This window comes from Lagenorhynchus albirostris, chromosome 2 (assembly GCF_949774975.1).
Source record: "Lagenorhynchus albirostris chromosome 2, mLagAlb1.1, whole genome shotgun sequence".
NCBI lineage: Eukaryota > Metazoa > Chordata > Mammalia > Artiodactyla > Delphinidae > Lagenorhynchus > Lagenorhynchus albirostris.
In genome coordinates, this window is record NC_083096.1 from 101,305,613 (window position 1) to 101,329,735 (window position 24,123).

Below are 24,123 nucleotides of genomic sequence, written 5' to 3' on the forward strand. Positions count from 1 at the left end.
TTCTTTAATGAGTTGCATGTAATATTTTAAACTTCTTAGAAACTACTATAAAAAATCTTGTTGTCATCTTCTACTTTGGTTATTTTAAGGATTAAATAATGTATCTGCTAAGTGACTTGCAGAATGCCTATGACATAGAAACTATTCAGTAAATGCTGATTTTTGTCTTTTCTATAAAATAATTTCTATCAGTTAAAAAAATTTAAGAATTCACAGTAACAATTACAAGCAAAGGCCATGTATCACTCATTACTGTCTCACTCTTGACTTTAAAGAATGGTACACCATAGTCAATATTATCTACTTACAAGCCAAGTTGAGGGAATAAAGCCTTAAATTAGCCCCACACAGTGATAGAGATTCTCTGAAGAAAGAATGTTACCAACCTAAAGAATCTATTATGGTCATGATAAACTGCTATGACTTGTGCTAGATGTATTAGACAACTAGAATAAAGGGTCAGTTTTGCCTAAAATTACCAGAATTAATTTCACATATCAAATGCTTCTCTTGTGCATTAGTGTGTCTCAGTTCATAGATGTATCACTTATATTACATATTTATAAATGGATAACACATGCTATATATTCACAGTAAGTAAATATCTATTTCCAAAAATTACTTCATTATAATGCCTTTTCTTTTTTAATTGATAAACATAAACTGTAAGAACTAGTTTGTGACTCATCAATCTTGGGTTCCATATGTATAGAAACAACTCATTTAATGATAATCTTACAAACTTCAGAAACCGAGAATTTCCTGAATACATCAAATAAAACTGTAAAATTTCATCTTAAATTATAAATCACTTATTTTACTTACAAAATAACATTTTCCTTTATTTTTTCTTCATCTTGACTCTGTCAACTATTAGTTGCAAATTTTTGTTTTGTTTTGTTTTTGATTAGGTGGGTCAAATCCATTGTAGAATGAGGTGAAATACAATGATTAAGACAAAATGCAAATACTGATAAATACCAAAATAAATTTTATATAAAATTCTTTCTAGTTAAAATTGTTTAAAAGAGAGAATATAATATGCTTTGAAAAAATTCTATACACCTACTCCCATTATATGCTGCATCTGTTAACTTTTCATTGTCTGTGCAGTGCTAAATTGAAACAATTAGATTGGCCCTAAAGAATATGCACAAGGGGCCCTAGACAGCATGACTTCAATTTAAAGTGTAAATATTTTATTAAGAACTCAACAGTATTTCTTCATTAGAGCTTTTCCTCTTCTATTCTGGGAGAGAAGATGAGAGTGGTGAAAAAGAATATAACATATAATTTTCATTATACTTATGAACTTAGGGTTTTCTTCCAACAGCATACATATGCTTTCTTACCTGATGCAGGGAGAAACCTAACATAATTTCTTAAATTCGAAAATGGGAGATTCATTATACTTACTGGAGTTTAACAGGCACTTTCCCATTTGGCAAAATGGGAGAAAAGTGGTACAGACAATAAAAATCATACCTAAGAGAGATGTCTCCTTGGCAAATGCTGCAGCAATAGCTGGGTCCAATGCAGGTTGTCCATCCCCAGATGGAAGATCAGGTCGAGTATAATCCCTACTTTTATCATTGTTGTATTTTACATTCAAATTCACAAGTTTGGAAAAATCAATCCTTAGGGTACAGCAAGCATTATAAATATTCTGACCATCTAGGGCCTGTGAAAGTGAACAAAATATATCAGCAATCTTAAGAAATAAAAATTAGAAAAAGTATGACTTTGACAATGAAACTCAACAATGAAAAACTGCACATAAGTCACCAGGAAAGGGATCAAATTCCATACCCTGTTCTTTACTATTCCAACCAATATATACTGGTTTCCACAAATACTACCTTCTTTAAATAGAAAAGTGTTATCTAAATCTAAAATGTAACCAGTTAAACATATGTGCTAATACTTTTAATTTTAAAAATCTGCAAATATTTTAATTTAAAAAAATTAACAAGGGTCACAAATATAGTCAGTGCTGCCAAAGTAGTACCATAATAGTCTGCACAATACTTTAAAGTTAATTTTATTATACACATATCTTTTGCTGTATGGTAACACTTATAAAAATTGGTATAGGTATAAGGTAACTTCTGTTTGATGCCACATTAAATGAGGTGCCTAAAGACAACTAAATATCACTATGATGCATAACAGCAACTACCATGAAATGAGCAAAAACTCTTGGGTTGGCCAATAAGTTCATTTGGGTTTTCCATAACATCTTAAGGAAAACCCCAACAAACATTTTGGCCAACCCAATATTATCTTCCTTAACCTAGGTTGTTCAACCTGAATCAGAATAACTTGCTGAATAAGCAAATTAAATGTCATCCCAGGAAACTTCTGGAATAGAAGGAGTACACCTCTAGAGGTGAAAGGTCATCTTGAACAAGTTATTTAACCTTTCTGAATCTCAGAATCTTTCTGAACCTGGAAAACAGGTATGACAATGGCTGCCATGTTTCCTTGCAGGGTTATTATGAGGATTAGATAAAAGATCACATACGTAAAAGCACATATATATATTTTACACATATGTAAAATATATGAATTATAAAAGGACTGTGCTGCTGTTATGATTATTATGTTTTTTTCTGTTCCTATATAATCACCAATGCTACTCCAGCTGGATAGAAACCTGGAACGAACTAGAGAACAGGGGAACACACTGTTAATTTTTCATTAGAAGAATAAACATTTACTATATAAAGTAACAGTCCAGAAATGAAGAACATGTTTAGCTCTATAATTCACCTCAAAAATGAAAACAATTCTTCTGATAACAATACATAAATAGATCAAGCCTGATATCTATGCAGACCAAGATCTATTAAGTGTGTAAAACCAGAACTATATTAATAGTAGAACAAGATATTTTTCACATTTGGTGTTTGAAAGAGAATTTTTGTATTACCTCAGTATGACTATTTTAATTGTCACACTGTTGAAGAAGGAAAGTAACTGAAACAGACTAAAATATAATCAAGAGTGCCCTGTTATGGAAAAAGTAAACCTCTATAATAGCTCCTTATGTATATAAAGCTTATAATTAAAATATTCCCACTCTAAAAAAAGAAAACCCGTTCCTTTAATATACAAAATTAAGATTTATCCAAGAGGGAAACTGTTGGGGGTGGTGGTGGTGGTGGGATGAATTGGGAGATTGGGATTGACATGTATACACTAATATGTATAAAACAGATAATAAGAACCTGCTGTATAAAAAACTAAATAAAATAAAATTCAAAAAAAGGTAAGATTTATGTGAATATATTTACCAAGCTAAAAACTAACCTAAAAACACAATTCAACCCAAGTTCACCAATTTCAATAATTACTGATGAAAACTCACTTAAAGGGACTACATACACATCAGGATTTGAATTATATTTGAATTAGGCAATGTACCTATCATCATATGAGAATGAAAACCAAGTATCAACTCTCTCAGCCAGAGTAATATAAGTATTAATTCAATACTCTTCTGTAAAGACAAACAAAGCATTGAAAATAGGTCTTCTTTTACTCATTCCTATAGGGGAAATGTTGAGCCAAGTAATAGAATCTATCTCTCTCCCCAATATATGAACGTCAAAAGATGAGTAGCAAAATTCACTCTTAGGTGACTATTTCAATAACATCATACAAAAAAATCTGATATCTTGTAAGAAAAGACCTGGCTCTGGGTCATATTATCTAAATTAATGCAAAAAGCAATTACTGACACAAAAACACTAACTTCACAATAAGCAGAGTTTCTTTGGGGCTGAGTTCTTTCAATGAGGTTGACTGCCAAATATCTACCATGAATATGCTAACTGCTAGAAAGCCCTCTAGAAGCCTTTGACATTCTTCCTTTAATTAAAAAATAGTATCTTTATGTAGATGGAAGATACACAAGTATACCTAAGATACAAAAGCTAGAGAAATCAGGAAACAATATGTAAATTAAAATCACCTGTTAGCAACATACAAGAGGAACAAGAGCTGAGGATACACAAGAATAGAAATCCATGCACTTTCAATAGCTGGCTGAGGGAAGATGACTACAAATGAGTAAACTAGATATGCAAGCTCACTTCAAGCTCGTGTGTTTGCAAAATTCCAGGAAATAATGGCAGCACACAAGTCAGTCTGTGTTCAGCAATCGGGATTGCAGTGATCTTGCTAGAGCAAAGATTTCTGACAGTAAAAGCTCAAGTTAATTTGCAGAAAGGCCTCTCAAATGTGTCTATGCAAAGGGAAGGTTTGGAGTACTCAAAAACAATCAGGAAAAAGTATTTTCATACTAAGTATAAGATTTATGGCAAAAACATGATAAACTCAGTAAAGATGTTAAATACACAATGTATAGTTAACAACACAATAAACACTGCATATGGATTAAAAACAGGAAAAGCCAACAATGAAACTAATGAAATACACTCTCTCCTGGAAGGAATCATTAATGAGAAACAATCCACTTGCATATTAAAACAGAGTGACCATATTAAAGGATTTCCAAAAGACACAGTGTCACTGTCCAGTGTCAATTGTACACATTTCCTAATAGAGATAGATAAGACACCTGAAAAGCTGTCTCTAATAACAAAAACAGCTACTTTCTACCATGTGTGTTATAATTTCAGGGTTATATAAAACAAATAATTTTTAAAAGTCAAGGTAAAAAGATTACTTCTATTTCTTGAAAATATAGAAACTGAACTAGATAGAAAGCCACAGTTAAGTGATTATCTTTGCCCAATACACTGCTTGCCAATAAACAAGATTTTTGAAAAAGGCATTAGGGCATTTTCTTTAATAAATGTGAAGATCATTTAAAACAATTTACTTTTTACTTGACAATTATAATTGTTAAAATGACTTGTGATTACCACCCTAAATGTCAACCCTCAATATACATTACCTTTTCTGTTGACTTAAGAGGTTTTTAAAGCCAACCTCAGGACAAATTCAGGAGATAGTTACATTTTTCCCCTCCAACCCTCACTAATAAAACTCCACTGTTAATGTTTTTTTCTGAGTTGCTCTTTTCTTATAAAGCAAAATGCTAGGGGGAAAGAATTCCAATTAAATGAAAATAATTGCCAAAGATCATAACTAATATATGGAAAGTTTGGTTGGCTCTGTCACTCAAGCTGCCTTTACATGGCAGTGATTCCCAGGGCATTCAAAACAAAACAGAGTAGTGGGCTCCCAACCCCAAAGATTAGAACTGTTAGTTCAGAATGGCCTAAGAGTCCCATTCTGTGTAAGCAATCTATATGATAAGAATGTATCTGGACCACAGTCTGATAAGAATGGGCTCTGGACCATACTTTAAAGAATACTATAATTCTCTTCCCCCAAACCTAAAGGTACACTATGCCTGCTAAATGAATTCCCAGGGCGTAAGCAATATTTTGTCATTCTCTCATTCATTTGAACAACAATCACTATAGAAGTGGAGAAGCAGGCTTGAGATTCCCTTCCCAAATTCTTATTCCTTACCTATAAATTTTATACGATCTCTACTGTTTTAACAAGCATAAAAATACAGCAACTGAATTACAAAGTTTAGAATCAACTCATTTTATAATACACTTAGATGTACATGGATGGTTGAAAGGTCGGAAGGATCTACAGCACTCTAGATGCTGGGAAAGTTGTGACATGGGTTCAAAAAGCCCTAATACCTGTAATATACCATACACTGTGCTAGGTTCTAAAAATGTAGCAGGGAACAAAGTAGACATGATACCCACTCATATATAACTTATAGTCCAACAGATAATACAGACACTTAACAAGTAATTATAAGTTTGATGTGCAGTGATGAGAACTAAGAAAGGAAGGGATCCAATCTAGTTGAAAGGTTATGAAAGACCTCTCTGAGAAGAGACTTCTAAACTGATACTTGAAAGAGAGGTAGGAGTTGGGCATAAGAGATGGAGAGAACAGTTTTAGCAAACAGAACAGCAAGTTGTAAGCCCATGAGATCAGAGAATATATAGAATATGCAAGCATTTAAAGAAGTCCAATATGGTTAAAGGTGGAAGATGATACTGGAAAGGCAAGATTTACTTTTATAAGCTATGTTAAGGAAGGAGGATTTTATATTTAGGACAAAAATCAGTCACTGAAGGGCACTGAGAAAGGAAGAAATATGACTTTGAGATCATTCTTAAAACTCAAAGTGGTGAGTTTTGTCAGAAGACCAATGAAACACAGATTTAAGAGATGATGGCTTAGATCAGTGCTACTCAAACTGTGGTTCATGGACTAGCAACCCAAGTCACTCTGCATGAAGAGAACTTTGTGTCCAAATTTATTATCAACACTGACACTAAACAAACTATAGCTAGAAGTATGCTGATTTGTATTTTTGCACAAGTGCCTTGTAGCATCTAAGACTAGCACTTTGAATGACACTAGCTTAGACTATGGTGATGGCAAGAGAGTTGGAGACAAAAGGATAGATTCAACAGAAATTTAGGGTCTAGAATGAGTACTATTTGGTGATAAGCTGAAAGGAAGAGGAATAAAGGAAGATTCAATGTTTTCTGGCTTGTTTCTTAGATTCATAGTACCTTGACCTTTATTGACACAGAAAATACAGGCTTTCGTATTTTTGGTGGTGGGGGGTGGTGGTGACAGGAGTTAATTGAACACGCTAAGTTTGAAGGTGCGCCATGGTCCATGGGTTCCTAATCTGGGTCTCTTAGAAGAGGTCTGAGCTAGAAAAAGTGATGTGAGTAGTCAGAATCACAAAGGTGTAATTGAGCTGTGTGTAACAGCTGAGGTCCCCATGGTGGAAGGGGAGGGATATAACAAGGAAGGGACAGAGAGGTGGGATATATCTAGGTGAGAAGTGTCAGAGACCAGGAGAAAAGAGGATTTTAAGAAAGGGAAAGAAAGGTTCAATGTCAAATGTTACCTAAGGTTAGTTAAGATAAGGACTGAATAATTCTGTTGAGATTTAGCTACTCTAGTGATCACTGGTGACACGAGGGAGAAAAATATGGATCAACAGGGGCTGAAACCAAATTACTCTAAGTAGAGAAATAAGAAGAGGATAATAAGTATAAACAGCAAATAAAGACAGCTTATTTAAGAATTCTAGTTATAAATGAAGAAAGGGAAGAGAGACAAGGTGTTAGATGGACAGATATATGGAATACAGAATTAAGGGTAAATTCATTTAAAAAATGAGAGAACACTTAAGCACACTTGAAACACTGGTGAGAAATAACCAACAAAGAGAAAAATACAAGAGAAAGAGGGGATGAAAATGCAAAGGCTCTTATGAGGCAGAACAGGATGGTATCTGGTGTTTACTGGTCTTAGAAATATCTATGCCTTTTATTTAGAAGAGACAGATATGTGTGGGTATAAGTAGATTTTGTGAGAAATACTGATGGAGTTTCCATCTGATAGTTTCTATTTTTTCTGAGAAGCAGCAGGCAAGGTCGTAAGAAAGAGTGAAGACAGACTTGGTGGAAAGAGAAATTTCTATCCGATATAGTCACTGTGGAAAATGGGAGAACAGACCGAAGAAATGTGGTAAGATTTTGCAAGCAGAGTCTATTTGTAGTTGATGCTGAAGAATTTAAATTAGTACTGGCTAGATTATGCGATATTCTCTAGGTACAGTCCACAGTCCAGATAAAGGCATGAAGAAAAATGACTGGAGTCATCAAAAGTATATGTTTAGGGCTTCCCTGGTGGCGCAGTGGTTAAGAGTCCGCCTGCCGATGCAGGGGACATGGGTTCGTGCCCCGGTCTGGGAAGATCCCACATGCCACAGAGTGGCTGGGCCCATGAGCCATGGCCGCTGAGCCTGCGCTGCGCAATGCGAGAGGCCACAACAGTGAGAGGCCCGCGTACTGCACAAAAAAAAAAAAAAAAAGAAAGAAAACCTATCAAATACTGAAAGATACATATAAACTACTTTAACCACTGAATTGTACAGCCCAAATGCAGTATAATTCTGAATCAAATTCCATTTCACTGGTCCTTTACCAAATACTCTTCCTCTGGATCGGAAGGGAATGACAAAGAAAATATTCCATATTAAGAAAAATGTGCACTATATTTAAATTTGTTTGAAGTTGTGAAAAGTGCCATCGAGAACACGGCTTCTAGATTGTCTGCTATTGATCAAACCTCATACCACAATGATTTCAGTAACTCTTTAAATATAAAATATCTCCAAAGTTGGAGGGCTGCAGCATGTTAGGAAAGACATTATTTTTTTAAAGAAGAACTCTAATTGCTGAAAAGGGAAACATAATAGGATTAGATCATGCAATTGGGAACCAATGAGTAGCAACACACTGGAGAAAAGTAGACTAAAAAAATGTCAACTTTACAGATAGTGTACATTATAAGTAATTTACCTCTTTAAATCTTAGCATCCCCTTGTAACACAGGAAAAATTCCTGTTCTGTTTATAAATGGAGTAGTCAGAAAAAAATGAGGTAACAGCACTTGGTAAACCATTTCAATTATGTTATTATTACTAGTAAAGCCTTTCTGCTACCTGAAGCTATTTTTGCTCCCCAAATGAGATTCTAAGGATGGAATGCAATGAAACAATAATTAAAAATGGCCTGGTTCCATACAAGCTATCTTGATCTGGAGGAAGTATTGAATAGACCATAATTAGTCTGAAAGTAAAAGTGTGAAAGGGAGAAAAAAGGTAAGACAAATACAAGTACAGACAGTTGATTTAATGGTTTAATAATAAATATTTAATGTTTTAATAATGGAATAAAAATGAGATACTACAGCACAAGAAGTTAAAGAGACAGACAAAGGTAGATTTAAATAAGATACACAAACAGAAGATTAGGCATTTAGAAACAAAGATGTGGTATGCAGTTTTCAGTGGTAGCTATGACGGGTAGATTTTACTGCTTTGAACAGTTTCTTACCCTCCATATATAACAACAACAACAACAAAAAAGTAAGTAATGTGAATAAAAGGGAGACTAAGAACTTATTCAAAAAACCTATCTTTTAAAAAAATACTTAAAAAGAATACTGGAAATAGCTGAGAGCCTATCATAGAATTGAGCCACATGTCTATTGATGTATTTCAGCCAAACTATCTTATAGATATATTACTTTGAAACTCCCACTGGAAAATGTAAAATCTTATACAGGTATGCATGCACAATACAATCCTGCTATATCCTCAAGAGCACAAAACTTCTGGACCTAAATCAAACAAAAATGCAAAATATAAGCCTGTATTACATGTAACTATAAATATGACTAATGTTAAAAATAAACATTTCTTTTTTATCATAAATACTAAGCTTTTCCAATATTACCTTAATGACAATAATGTGTGCCATCTAAAATGCTATATGGTATCGCTAAGTTATGTCAGTATTAATAACATTAGCTACACATATGTATGTGTATATACATATCTACCACTGAAAAATTATCGCTATCTCAAAAAAAACTAGACTTACTAGTTTTGCTTGCTGAGCATTTACTGGATCGCCATACTGGAGAAGAGCTTGAAACTGGTTATTTTTTGTAAATGTGATTATCTTCAATACAGCACCAAACTTAGAAAATATCTGTTAAAACATTAAAATCAAAACAAATTTTATCTACTGTATTATTATTTCTCAGTTTTATAGATAAACATGCAAATTAAACTAAACTTACTTGGTGAAGAACATCAAGTGTTACAGGGTAATACATATTGTCAATAATTATTCTAAGCACTGGACTCTGGGCTGGAGTCACTGCACTCTCACTAACTGTGGTGCCACTAAGAGGAGTATTTGCTGTCTGGACAGCTGTCACTGCTTGAAGAACTGCTTGAGCACGCTAAAAAATGAAAGATAAGCACTTTAGGAACATTCCTGGTATTTTCACCTATACTTTGCTAAACGTTACAATATTAAATTCTTTTCTAAAACACATAGATTAAATAAAATTTAACACTCAATAAATACTTTTGAGCACCTGCCATGAGCCAAGGATTATAATTCAAGTATTATACTAGTATTTATTTTACTTTAAAACAATTATCTAGGGTTTGGGACCAATGTGGAACAAGAAAGACAGTCAGTGTAATTTACTCTCAAAACAACAAGATGTAGTCTGACAGATTCAGAAAATGTTTTAAACAGAAACTTTTAGAGAACAATGAAACTTTAACATTATTCATTCCATAAAAAAGGCACATAGTAAACCTTAAGGGGATTACTAGATTATCCAAAAGAACTCCCATAAACATTATTTCCAATAAATCCTAGAAGAATATTCAGATACAAATTAAGTCTTTTTTTCATACTAGCATAACTTCTGAAACCAAAATTTTTAGAACAGAAATTGATGTATACCATACTACAAAGCCATAAAATTTTCAGGAATACTTCAAAATAAAATATGAAGAATATTTTCCATACATGTTATGGTATCTAATACACTATAATTTTACGTAGGACTAGGAAGATATTTATAATTGAACCATGACAGATCAACTATTATAAGACACATCTTGATTTCTGAGATTTTAAAATGTGAAAAAATATATATATGGAACTGAAAAAATACAGTATTTTTGGGAAATCTGTCAACTAAATCATATGTTAAATGTTCCAAAAAGACTGCCTTTATTACTATTATGCCTTTCCTATTATTACTGACAGATTCACTGATAAGGAATAATTTCTTTCTACCTTATCTGGGGTCAGAAAACCTATATAAAGGCAAATAACTGTTAGATATAATAATGACAAATACCTCTACACTGCTTTATAGTTTGAAAAAGTTGTATTGGCAGATGAACAGGAATATAAACAGAGCATAGTGATGAATGAAAAGGAAGGCGGATACAAAAGAATGAGAACATTTATGATAATAAGGAATGATCAGTGTTCCCTTCAGCAGCACATATACTAAAACTGGAACAACACAGAGATTAGCATGGCCCTATGCAAATATGACCCCAAAATCATGAAGTGTCACATTTTTTCTGGACCTATTAACTAATGTGGTGGTGGTTATCATTTTGCGAAATATAAATATATCAAATCACCTTAAAACCCACACAATGTATATGTGAATTATATCTCAAAAAAGGTGGGAGGATGGTCATTTCACTGAAATATTATATAACCAGGAAATCATATAGCTTGGTACTCAAAGAGATCACACACTCATCTAGTCAAACTTCATCATCTAAATGCTAATAAAATATGACCTATAAATTTATGTTAAAGTGACTTGTTAATTCAAATCCAACATTTTGAAACATACAATAAATATTTAATACAATGGGCACATTTACACTACTATAAAGAATATAGTTATAAAAAAAGAGGGATAAAAAGATTTCTAGAGCAATGTTTGTTAAACATCTGAACATATTTAACCCAATATATATTTAAATAAAGTATTTTAAGTAGCTCATTGCAAGTAGCTCACTGTTCACTTTCTTCATTAGTGAACATGTCTTTATATACATTTATTATAATAAGCATGGAAATATCACAACTTAGAACAACTCTAACATCTGCTATTTTAAATAATGGAACGTCTTCTTAAAATAGTAATCACTTGATCATGGTGTACTATCCAAACAGTATAAAAAGTTAAGTTTCCTCTGCAACTCAGTCACCCTGTCTGCTTTCCCTACATACACAAGCATATATGTATATATGTACTCCATACAAACATGTTAAGTACTTATCTACTGCATACTTTTCTTTCCAATACTATTCACTGTTCTCCATCTTCCTTTTTTACCTTAACAATTACGTTCTCTATTATCATTAACAAGTAACCTCATACATTTTTTGGTCTCATTTATGTGTAGCTTTTTTGTTTAACATCTTTATTGGCATATAATTGCTTTACAATGGTGTGTTAGTTTCTACTTTATAACAAAGTGAATCAGCTATACATATATCACCATATCTCCTCCCTCTTGCATCTCCCTCCCCCATTTTTTTTTAAATAAATAAACACATTTATTTATTTATTTTTGGCTGCATCGCGTCTTCGTTGCTGTGCGCGGGCTTTCTCTAGTTGTGGCGAGTAGGGGCTACTCTCCATCGCGGTGCATGGGCTTCTCATTGCAGTGGCTTCTCTTGTTGCAGAGCACGGGCTCTAAGCGCGTGGGTTTCAGTAGTTGTGGCATGTGGGCTCAGTAATTGTGGTTTGCAGGCTGTAGAGAGCAGGCTCAGTAGTTGTGGTGCATGGGCTTAGTTGCTCTGCGGCATGTGGGATCTTCCTGGACAAGGGCTCGAACCCGTGTCTCCTGTATTGGCAGGTGGATTCTTAACCACTGTGCTACCAGAGAAGCCTCTTCATACATTTTAAAAAAAAAATTCATGGAGCAGAGTTGGCTTGCCAACCTAGATTTTAATTAAACTTCATATTGAAACAATCATATACACATAAAAGGACACAAATCATAAGTATATACAGCTCAATAAAATTTCACAAATAGAACATATCTGTAAAAGGACTATCTAGATAAAAAAATAGAACATTACCAACACTCCAGAAGCCACACACATGCTTTCTCCCAGTTATATAAATGGAACCATATAGTATGTGTTCTACTTTGATCTGGCTTCTTCCAATAAACATAATTTTTATGATGTTCATCCAAGTTCTAGAGACACCAGTAGCTTGTTCATTCTTTTTGCCAGTCAGTATTCCAACGAATAAATATACCATAACACATTCTACAGCTGCTGAACATGTGGATCATTTCCAGCTCTGGGCTATTACATACAGTGTGCCATGAACTTTCTTATACATATCTTTTCATGCACATATGTATGTATTTTCTCAGATACGTGACTAGTAAAAATTACTAAGTCAAAGAATATGTATATGCTCAGCTTTAGTAGATATTTCAAGGTTTTAAAAATGATTCTACCAATTTACATTCTCATCACTTATTTACGAAGTTCAAGCTTCTCTACATTGTTCCAATACTTGGTATTACTGGTCTTAATTTTATCCAGTATGGTATACATGGCAGTATCTCACTGTGATTTTCATTTGTATTAAGGGTTCTAAATCCAAACCTTATCCACTCTGTGGATCAGAGGATGGCTTTCAAGGAAACTAACTAATGGGAAACCTGAAGATGTCTAACAAGTGGCCATGTGAAGTAAGGGATGGAAAGGTGGTACAAAGGCAGGCAGGCCACAATATTCCAGGTCAAAGTGACAGCACAGAAGCACAATGGCCTCCAAAGACAAAATAAGAGAAAGCATGCCAGGTTATAGGCGCTACAATTACTACTGGGATAGAAGCACAGGAAAATAGGGTGGGAGTAGTCATAAGACAGAAACAGTACTCATCTCAAAGGGCTTTTACCCTGAGCATGAAAAGGATTTGCTGCAGATGACTGTGTCTGAGCAAATGAAGTAGCAAGAAAGAAGAAAACTGGGCAGATATTGAAAAGAGTGAATTCACAGAACCTACTGATTTGATGAAAGGTTCTGGAAGAATTCATGATTGACACACACATTCATTTCTCTCTTCTATTATAAAACACTATTAAAATGACTATAAATAAGTACAAAATGGAATAAATGCAGATACTGAAGAGAAAAGGTTATCACTAGCTCAGAATAATTTTATCAAATTCCCAAAACTCAGAAAATGCATGGACAGAAGACACAGTGAACACGTAGCAAAACAGGGTTTGCACTGGTAGCATCCATAGGAATCAAATTAGAAATTGGTAGGTACACAGGAGGAAGGAGAATGAAAATAAAAGGGTTAACAGAAAGTATGGCTAACAAACATCCTCTTCCTCCTCACCATCAACCAACTTATTATTAAACAATAAAAACAAAAGCAACAACAACTAAACACTCCCTTAAAAGAACAGAAACTCTAAAAGGAGTTTTGAAGGCCAAGAATAAAGACCTCTGGCATTTGGGGGGGATCCCAGGTTAGTATCCAAGTCCTCATTACCTTACTCTAAAGGAAAGCATGCAAGTCCAATAAAACCTAATTGTCCATTCTGAAATATAAACAGACAATGAGGGTGGGTGGGAGGAAGAGAAGAATAGAGGGAACAAGATAAACGTAACAGCTAATTCTAAAGAAAGTAAAAGATACAGTCAAGTATTTTAAAATACCATTAATTAGTAACTGTAAAGAATGACCAACTACGAGGTAAAAAGGGTATCAAAGAAAAGAAGAACTTTTGAAAATCAAAAATATGGCTGTCAAAAAAATTTTTTTCAACATAAGAACACTGCACTGACTGCTCCCTATGTCTGGAACATACCCAAGACTTCAGTAAGTGCCTTATTCTCTAATCACTTTGAAGTTTGTTACTCAAATGTCACTTGTTGGTTGGGCTTCCACTGGTTATCCTATTTGAAATTACAAATCCCCCTCCCCTACATATATCTATCTATCTATAGATGCCTTATCTTTATTCTTTCCACATCATTTTCATTTGAATCTTTTTAAATGAGAATGCATTCACTAATTACTGAAAATACTAACATGTAAAATAAAATTGGGATATTAAATGCCATTTTAAACTCTAAATAAAAAGAACAGAGAATACATATTTTCTTTTGGTATATTTCCTCATGATAAATTCTGAGAAGTACAACTTCTGGTTCAAAAGAAATGAAAATTATCAAATTAAAAAAAACAACTGAAATTTTAGCCTTATCTTTTAGGCAAAAAGTTTTACAAGCTTATTTTTCATGAACTATCAAAATGACCTTAAATTATTTTTTACAAAGGTTAAAATCTATGAGAAATTATTTTCCATTTAATTTTTGATAAGAGCCACAGTTTAGATTTTACTAAAACAGATATAATTAGTTAAAAACTACATTTGAAGAGCTTTTAGACCAGTTTTTATTGCAATCCTATGTATTTAGATCTAAAACCATTCTTATACTTTTTCTAAAAAAATAATTTTAGATAATTAATATCTTCTACATCACATTTTTAAAAGATCAACACATATTCTCAACATATATTCTCAATTCTTACATTTTTCCCCCCAGGAAAACCATTAACACATCCTCAGCAGGAGTTTTTCCATAAGAAATTAAGACCTATAAAAAGTCAAATAACCAAAGGGACTGAACTTCGTACACTGAAGTCTAAGCAGCAGAGTTGCATAAACAGTTTATACTTAAGTCCTACCTCAGACAGTATCTATACAAAAACTTTAATTTGCACAAAGAAAAAGAACACTTTGACCAGAACCTTAAAAGCACTGAAAAAAATGCTATTTAACTAATTTATCCAGTATTAACTTAAAATATGAAAATAAGAGACCACACATACTTTCTGTAAATTAACATAATGGTTAATACTTAACATGCTACAAGAAAATGCCACAAAAAAACCAGAAAACAAAAAACAAGAAAATGCTCATAGAAAAATCTTCTGAATGGTTAAAAAATTTTTTTTCTGCTAATATGTTTATGAGATTCTTAATACGTTCTAGGCCATTTTATTTATGTACCTACACATACTCACTTGGTTCAATGTATTATCTGTTTTTAGTTCTTTGTGATTGGAGTACTGAATATAAATCGGTTGGTTACGAAGGTGAGGTGTCACAGCAGAATAGTAATTAACCATAGTAATAGCTGCTTCCTCTGTTGCTAGTTCCAAAAATGCCTGAAAATTTAAATAGCAAAAATCTTAATATTATGAATCAAATTCAAATAAACTTCAATATCTGTGTAATCTATTTGGTTCATTAGAAAAATCAGTATCTAGAATATAACCTTTCAAGTTACATTTAGATGCTCTAGTAGGTAGAATTAGAAATCTCTTACTGAAGTTTAGAGATACAATTAAAGCTAAACTCAGAAGCTCTTAGAATACAAAGTACTTCCACCTCTGATTTTCCATACACTACAAATGTACCCATTTCAACAAAGGCTAGAGAAAATAAAATCTAAACATTTTCCAGCACCAGAATTTTACCACTCCTAACCTAGAAAACATAAGAGAACACCAAGTCATTTTTAAAGCATTTACAATTTAACAAAGAAAAAAATTAAATGTCATATTAGTGATATTAACTATATTTAAGAGAACATTAAATTTCTCTAAATTCTTCTAAATGGTATCATTAGAAACTTTAAAACAAAATTTGATTTTTAATATACCTGGACCCTACTGCTACAGGTATAACTATTCAATATAGAATATCTGGGACTAATGACTATCTTTTTCTAATGCTATCAGATAAATATTTCCCTGGGATAAGCTTAAAGGATAAGATGCTGCTAGTGTCCTTACTGATTTCCGATATTACAAAGAGCAAAGCCACAATAAAAGAAGTATTTCATCTGTATTTCCTACAATCTCATTGACCAGTAGTTCAATTAGAGTCCTAAAGGGAATTTAAAAGGCAAAATTTGAAAACTACGGTGACTTATTCATTTTAGCTCCCTACCATTAGTTTCCCAAACACAGCTACAAGGAGAAGTCAGAGTAAGACTTCTGTCATGTTCTTTAAGAAAAGTAACCTACTATATACTATCCTTTCATCAGGCAACAGCTAATTCACACCTGCTAGATAGTTGAGGCTTAACATTTTATAAGTCCTGAAAGAAATATACCTGATTTTTTCCTTTCAGCATAAGGATGTTGGTCACCTTACCAAAAGGTAAGCCTAAAGCAATAACTTCAGTTTCTGTCACTTCACCAGGTAATTTCCGAATATGAAGTACACGAGAAGGAGCACCATCCATTTTATCTTCTCCTTTAAATTTTTTACTATCATTACCATTGGCTGAAAGACATTAAAGAAACAGTCTTTAGTATATTGATTTTCCTTATCTGCATAAAAAAATCACAAAACAAACTTTAATAAAGAACTTAAAAACAGAGCTGAGCATACTTGGGATACTTCCTAAAAATTCAAAAACCAGGTTTGCAAAGTAACAGAAAATCATATCCACCAATTACTACTAAATGAAATCATCAATTAAGATTATTATTGGGTAAATATATTTCTGGATAGCATATGTAAAGAGTAGCAAGTGATAATCAAAAACATTAAAATGCAATTTCATAAAGAAATGGTCAATGGCTATAGAACACAATTATCTTACAATTCAATGATCTTATTAGAGACTAATAAGGAGTCTAAGACTTAGTCTAAGACTAAGGAAAATACAAAGAAGTGAAAATTTTGACTTAGCAAAAATTAATTATAATTTTACCTGAGAAATTCTAAATTGTTCAATTTGAAAAATGTGCTAAAAAATGGAATCAAAGAAGGCAATGCTGTAAAAATTATTATGCAGTCGCTCCACACTATGGGTCACATTCCTCTACCTAAAATGTTTTGTCACTATCAAAATCTACTATAAATCACTCATGGACTTGATTATCTTATTCTGTTACTCTGAGCTTTAAAGTGATATATTTTAAACAACAAATTAGTTGCCTGCTTTTATTCCAAAGCTTTACCAAAACACACAAAATAAACAAAAAACCAAAATCCAAACTTACTAAAGAATCAATAAAATATGTGATGTTTTGGTGGTTCTTAATCTTCTAAGAACTCAAGGATATTTCTGAGAATCTAACTAACTTGAAGAATCCTTACACAGTGAGAAATATGCATGTATACTCCATTTTGATATGATTTTTGGTACTTTACAGTACACCCCCAGAAAACATTCAATACCATCTATAAAATTCTAAGACCATCGGGATCTTCTAAGTGCCTTCAAAATTTATTCAAACATTAATTCTTTAAACATTACTGAGTTACCAAGAATATGTCTGGCACTTCTTTAGGTTCTGGGGGTACAGCGGTGAACAGTAAGCAGTAAGATCCCTGATGCTGTCCTGTAGTCTAGTGGGAGAGATGGACTACCCAGTACATGAACCAGATTATTTCTTATAGTGATTTTCCCCACTTTCTCCACCTGCTGAACGCCTTTCCTTCACAACTGGCTCAAAAATCATCTCTATAGTCAAGACTTCTCTAGTACCTCTGGGGAGAACTATTTCTTCCCATAGCACTTTTTTGTAGCTCCTATGGCGTTTTATTCCTACATTTAAGTTTCACTGTATTAAAATTAGTTGTTTACAGAGCTGAGGAGGTAGTGTCTTATTTCTCTCTATGTCCACCACACCTAGCACAGTGCCTGGCTTGAGGCTTATTCAATGAATGCTTGTTGAATGAATGCATTTATGCATGCCAGAAACTCAGCTGTTAGCAAGACTATGATAATGAAACAAGTAATACTTTTTTCCACTTGGTTATTTCTTATTTCTTTCTGTTGTACTAAGTGCTATGAAGAAAGTAAAGCACAGTAATGTGATTAAAAGTGACTTAGCAGAGGACTGGAAGAGGGTGATGTGGTAGTGATTTTACTGGATGATCAGAGATAATATGTGAATTCACCTGATAAGTATAACTTAAAGTGTCAATTAAGTCATATTTTAACAGTTTCACTCAAGTTTATATACATGAACGAACAGCCAATGCATTTAAAAATTCCCTTAAGTTGACTCTGTACAGAAGAGTAGTAAGCTATGGCTTCTGAATATATTACCAGAAAAATCTTGCTGGTTAGCTCTTCATCATTCCAAAAATAAGAAGAACTACAAAAAGCTCTCCACACTTCCTTTCATAAGTAAGGAAAACATCTATGTGCACAGGCACCTGAACCTACCAGAAACAGGCTGAATTTCCTATTTGGTGGCATCTTATTTTAACAAAATCATCATTGGGTCTGTTAAATGATACTGCAGGGAATCAAAAAATACACATATACCTTAAAACATATAACTGACATACAAATGCATATTCTTCTAAGGCCTTTTCTTAGCAAAGCAATCTGATAGACTGTGTTCTTGTTCATTCATTTGTTTGAATAACAAGAACAAATAATTCAGTCCAACGTATAGTCCCATGAATTATAGGTTATGATATCAGGAAACTCAAACAGCAAACTTCTGTTTTTCCTTTAGGGAAAAAGGCAAGAAAAAAAAATCACAATAAAGATACTACCCATCACTACACATATAGGGCGAAAAAAATGCTTCCCTTTTCAAATGATTCTTAGAATATGATTCCCAAAAGGCAAAAACCTGCCTAAACCTATTATTAAAAGAATACAAGAGTTTATTGTTTTGAATTTGTGTTGGATGATTTCTTGTCAGTGGATGGTGAGTAAAACAACTGAGTAAAAAAGGTAGATGGGACAGTTTTCACAGTTAAAGAAGATGATAAATAACTTGTAGAAAAGAAGGTACTTTTCTTTTGCGTTGATATTTAACATTCACTGAAAGTAACCTACATGCCAGGCACTTTACAACTCTTAAGACTGCTATTATAACCCATCAATCCCATTTATAAATGAGAGGTACTTAAGCTGCCCAAGGTCAGAGTTACTAAGTGGTAAAGACAGAAAATGGCAGGAAAAGGATTAAAACTCAGGAGTATGACTCCATAGTCTGTAGTCTCAACCCACTACTACAGGAGGACCCTTACAAAGACAAACTTCAGGTAATATATAATGGCCTAGAGAAGATCTGTTCTTTTCTTCCAAATGCCATGTAACTAACAACATTTACACTCTGTCTTTACACTACTTGATACTCCTCTCAGTTAATAGCTTCAGAAAGGGTGGCTATTAAATATTCATATTTTAGTGCTAAATATTATGAAAGTCTCAATTTTAAATAATGATACTATGAGAATGTAAAATTGAGAAATGATGATTTCTTTAAATAAAACTAAGCTGACTTTCATATATAAAAGTACCTCAACCCTGGAAAAGAGAAAGGGCACTGAATGTGTGGCCTTGGGGCTTCCCTGGTGGCGCAGTGGTTTAGAATCCGCCTGCCAATACAGGGGACATGGGTTCGAGCCCTGGTCCGGGAGATCCCACATGCCGCGGAGCAGCTAAGCCTTACACCACAGCTACTGAACCTGCACGCTAGAGCTCGCGAGCCACAACTACTGAGCCTGCATGCCACAGCTACTGAAGCCTGCGTACCTAGAGCCCATGCTCTGCAATAAGAGAAGCCGTCCAATGAGAAGCCTGTGTACTGCAACGAAGAGTAGCCCCCTGCTCGCCGCAACTAGAGAAAGCCCGCGTGCAGCAATGAAGACCCAACGCAGCCAAAAATAAATAAATAAAACAAAGTGTGGCCTCAACTTATGAAACATGTAGGCCATTTATGACCCTATTAGAGAAGTAAGGAAGATGGGGTCTCTCTGGGTTACAGATCTATGATTCTTCAGAAGACAAAGTACTATAATTTGGACTTCTTTCCACAATCCTTTCCCTTACACTTCCCAGGTAATTCCAGACAGAAACTTCGGTTTAGGTAGGTAAAACTAAAGAATTTTAAAAACTGTTTTTCAACAACAGATGTAGTAATGCTTTTACTCATGCATGTAAGCTGCATATAAATTGTAGAAATCTTTATACTGTCTTCCATATATGCCTTCTTAAAAAAGCCTTTGGCTTAATGGAGCTCTTCTACTCACAAATTCAAAACAAGACACAGAAACTGTTTCTAAGTGAACATTCCAATACAAACTTAAAAGTTTTCTACCTCAGTTCTAAAGTGAACATCTTCACTTTTGAACAGTCCCAGTCCATCTCTTTTCTCTTTGACTGACTTTTGTCTTCTACTGGCTTTTTAACTGTAGTTTTCACACAAAAGGGTCTCACCAAGATCCTGGGTAATTTGTTAAATCCACCTGTGGCGGAAGAGCTGTGAGCCCTCTCAACCTTACCAAATCTCTCTGTTCTCACAGCATCCTTAATAACTTACTTCTAGTTTCCTTACTTCCCTGACTCATTTGATACCTGCTTTGACCCCTCTGCTAACTCATTTACTTCCCAAAATGGTTGGACTGTCCCAACGTGTTCTGGTCTCAAGTCGTTCCCATTTTTACTTGCTCATATAGACACTCCAGTAAGGGGTTTCAAAAATCAACTTCTATTTTATGTCTATTATTTTAGTCCCACTCATTCACCAATATTTCTAGTTCTATACTTTCAACTGTATATACCAACTTGAAGTGCAACATCTCAAAACTTTTTACTTCATCTGTCCAGTGAAAACTATTTTAACAAAATATAAGTACATTCTCATTCTCCAATTCTTCCAGACGCAAGCATTTATAAAAAGCACTCGTAACTTCCTTTATCAAAATATAACTGAGAGGCAAAGCAGTTTTACTCTCAAGCAGTTGTAGTTAGACTTCTGGGCAAAGCACAGTGTTATACAAGCTGCTGGCTTTAGAAAAACAAAAAAATAAAATAAAGTTAATCTGAGCTAAGAAAAATGAATGCTCATACTCTTTGCATTCTATATGGGAAAACAGAAATTTCAAAGAACAGTTAAACCAGAAACGTAGGTATATACAGGTAGAGAATACTTGTGTTATTCTACTAGCTTTAGTTAACTCCAACCGTCACCGCACACACACAAAAAATCTTACTAGGTTTACTGTAAAAGCTGCCTATAACTCTGCATTTCTGAGTAGCTGCATAGCCTAGTTGTCAAAAGTAACTTATGCATGAGCTGGAAAAATATAGAAGGTTACACTAAATTAGAGGAAGGCTCACATTACCTCTACACCTCTATGCAAGAGGACATGCTGTTAGGACCCTCATAAACATTCAAACTGAAACAACGTGCTGGAATAGTCTCAAAGTATTACAAAAAAATGAAATAACTTATCAAAAATGTCTGTATGTAAAAATTAATTGGAAATCTCAGAGAATTCTGAATAACATGTAACAGAATCTATAAAATGATTTCAGTTCTTTTACATAGAGAAAAAGTCATACTTTCAGCAATAATACTGATATTAAAGAAAAGCAGTAGCACTGGCAGAAACATGTATACCTAACTTAAAGAGGTATTCCATTTCCACACCTATAAAAAAATGGACTCAAGAGAGACCATATCTTACAATTGTCAAGCCTCCTCCCCACTTCCAAAGAGTTAAAAATTCCTTCCAATAAAATCCAATTCCAATACTAGTTAGAGCTGTGTCTTTGAAATGTTACGCTTCTAAAGAAGGAATTAGTTTATTACAAAATAGTTTTGAATAAGATTATTTCCCCAAGACTAAGTTTCTAATAACATTAACTTTTCTCACTTCTAAAATTCTTTTTTTCTTTGACACAAATATACGTGTAGAGAAAGAAAGTCTGGACAGGGAAAGGCTGTTGAGATAGATGCTGTTGGAAAAAGAATTCTAGTGAAGTCAGAAGAAACATTTTGGGAAAAGCTGGAATGTAAGAATGAAATTCTGTTTTGTATCTGATAATGATAAAAATGTCCTTGTAATACTGTCTGTAAAAGTCCCTTTTTGAGCCATCTGGATGACAACTGCATATTTGTCCAGGTAAGTATAGTCACTGGTTTTTAAAGGTCTTATTATTCAAATTGGGGTCTGTTTGAACATACACAGACTCTCATCTTTCTATGTTAGGAAAAACACAGAACAATTTTAAAACTCAATGTTTCCTTTGTTCAAAAAGGTAAAATAAATTGAATCTATATAAACTTCTTAGGTTGAAACAGGCTTTAAGAAATTTTACTCCATCACTACAAAAACACTTGATTCATTCTTTAGTCACAAAGTACATTATCATTCCTAAACATACTTTAAAAAAAAGGAAAACAGTAACAGATTGTTCTTTCTTTTCAACAAAAACAAATCACTTTCTCTACTTTGCTCCCTTTGTTAATAGAACTACTATCCATCAACCCAGTGATTCTAGGCCGAAACTCTTAATACTTCTACCAAAGTCTACTTCTAAATAACTCAGAAATTGTCTAATTTCTTCATATATCATTCTCTCCATATTCTACTCCTGAGACTCTAAAATTCAGGACCTCGGTGTCTCTAAAGCAAATTATTGTAAAGTTTTAAACTGTCCTATGTACAGTAGTAACCCCCCTCTGCCCCCTAAAAAATGCAAATGGAACAAAAATCCTTTCTAAGTGTAAATATCGTGAAGTCCAATCTCCTTATTACAACAAGTCAAATCCTATATCCAGACCCCTGCCCACCAGGACATTTTTACTCATTCCCCTTCTCACATTTTACATTGCAGAAAGACAGAACTCTACAAGTAGCTGATGGGTTTCCACAGGTAGCCTACTATTTCAAATAAATTGTTATTTATTTTACAGCTTTGTTCATTGACAAAGAACATGTCCATCACCCCAGAAAATGTCCTAATACTTATTAATCCCCAACACCCACAAGCAACAATTATTTTGGTTTCTATACTGAAAATTAATTATCTGCTCTTTACAGAAAAGGAATCACATAGTATATACTCTTTTGCGTCTGGCTTCTCTTGCTTCATATAACGTTTCTTAATATTCACTTGTGTTGCTACATGTATTAATAGTAATTCTTTTGCTCTTAATAAGTAGTAATCCACTGTATGACTAACTTCTTGATCCATTTTCCTGTTGATAGACATTTAGATTGTTTCAAGTTTGGGACCATTATAAATAGTTTTTTATACACACATTTGTACAACTAGAAATGGAAGTACTGGGTCATAGGACATGTTTATGTTTAACTTTATAAGAAACTGCCTGTGCTATGCGGCTGCATCAGAAACATCAGCCGCATAGCACAGGGAGATCAGCTCGGTGCTTTGTGACCGCCTGGAGGGGTGGTATAGGGAGGGTGGGAGGGAGGGAGACGCAAGCGGGAAGAGATATGGGAACATATGTATATATATAACTGATTCATTTTGTTGTGAAGCTGAAAAAAAAGAAACTGTCAAACTGTGTTCCAACTATTTTACACTCACCAACAATGGCATATAGTTTCAGCTGCTCCACATCCTCATCAACATTTGGCATTACCGATTTGTTTAACTTTAGCCTAGATTCTAGTTGGTCTGAAGTGGTATCTCATATTAGTTATAAATTGTGATTTCCTTATGACTAATAAATCTTTTCATGTGCTTATTAGCCATTCGTGTACCTTCTTCTGTCCATTTAAAAAATTAGTCTCTTTGTATTTGACATGCAAGAATTCTTTACATACTCTGGATATAAGTATTTATGTACGTCAGACATGTATTGATATCTGAATGAATATTAATATTTTCT

General features: G+C 33.7%; 1 protein-coding gene and 1 non-coding gene across 6 annotated transcripts in view; one reads left to right on the plus strand and one right to left on the minus strand.

Annotated features, from left to right (window-relative positions):
- The window catches only part of PTBP2 (polypyrimidine tract binding protein 2), an 80,393-nt gene that overhangs the window by 23,504 nt on the left and 32,766 nt on the right, over positions 1–24,123 (minus strand). For all 5 annotated transcript variants that reach the window (XM_060139530.1, XM_060139529.1, XM_060139531.1 and 2 more), the window contains exons 4-8: positions 16,611–16,783; positions 15,514–15,657; positions 9,685–9,849; positions 9,483–9,593; positions 1,486–1,681 (exon numbers count right to left, since the gene is read on the minus strand). In XM_060139530.1, the coding sequence (XP_059995513.1) occupies positions 1,486–1,681; positions 9,483–9,593; positions 9,685–9,849; positions 15,514–15,657; positions 16,611–16,783 (789 nt within the window). The remainder of the gene's footprint in view (positions 1–1,485; positions 1,682–9,482; positions 9,594–9,684; positions 9,850–15,513; positions 15,658–16,610; positions 16,784–24,123) is intronic.
- Positions 10,902–11,003, plus strand: LOC132516543 (U6 spliceosomal RNA). The gene has a single exon (XR_009539370.1). It is a non-coding gene; the product is annotated as a U6 spliceosomal RNA (small nuclear RNA).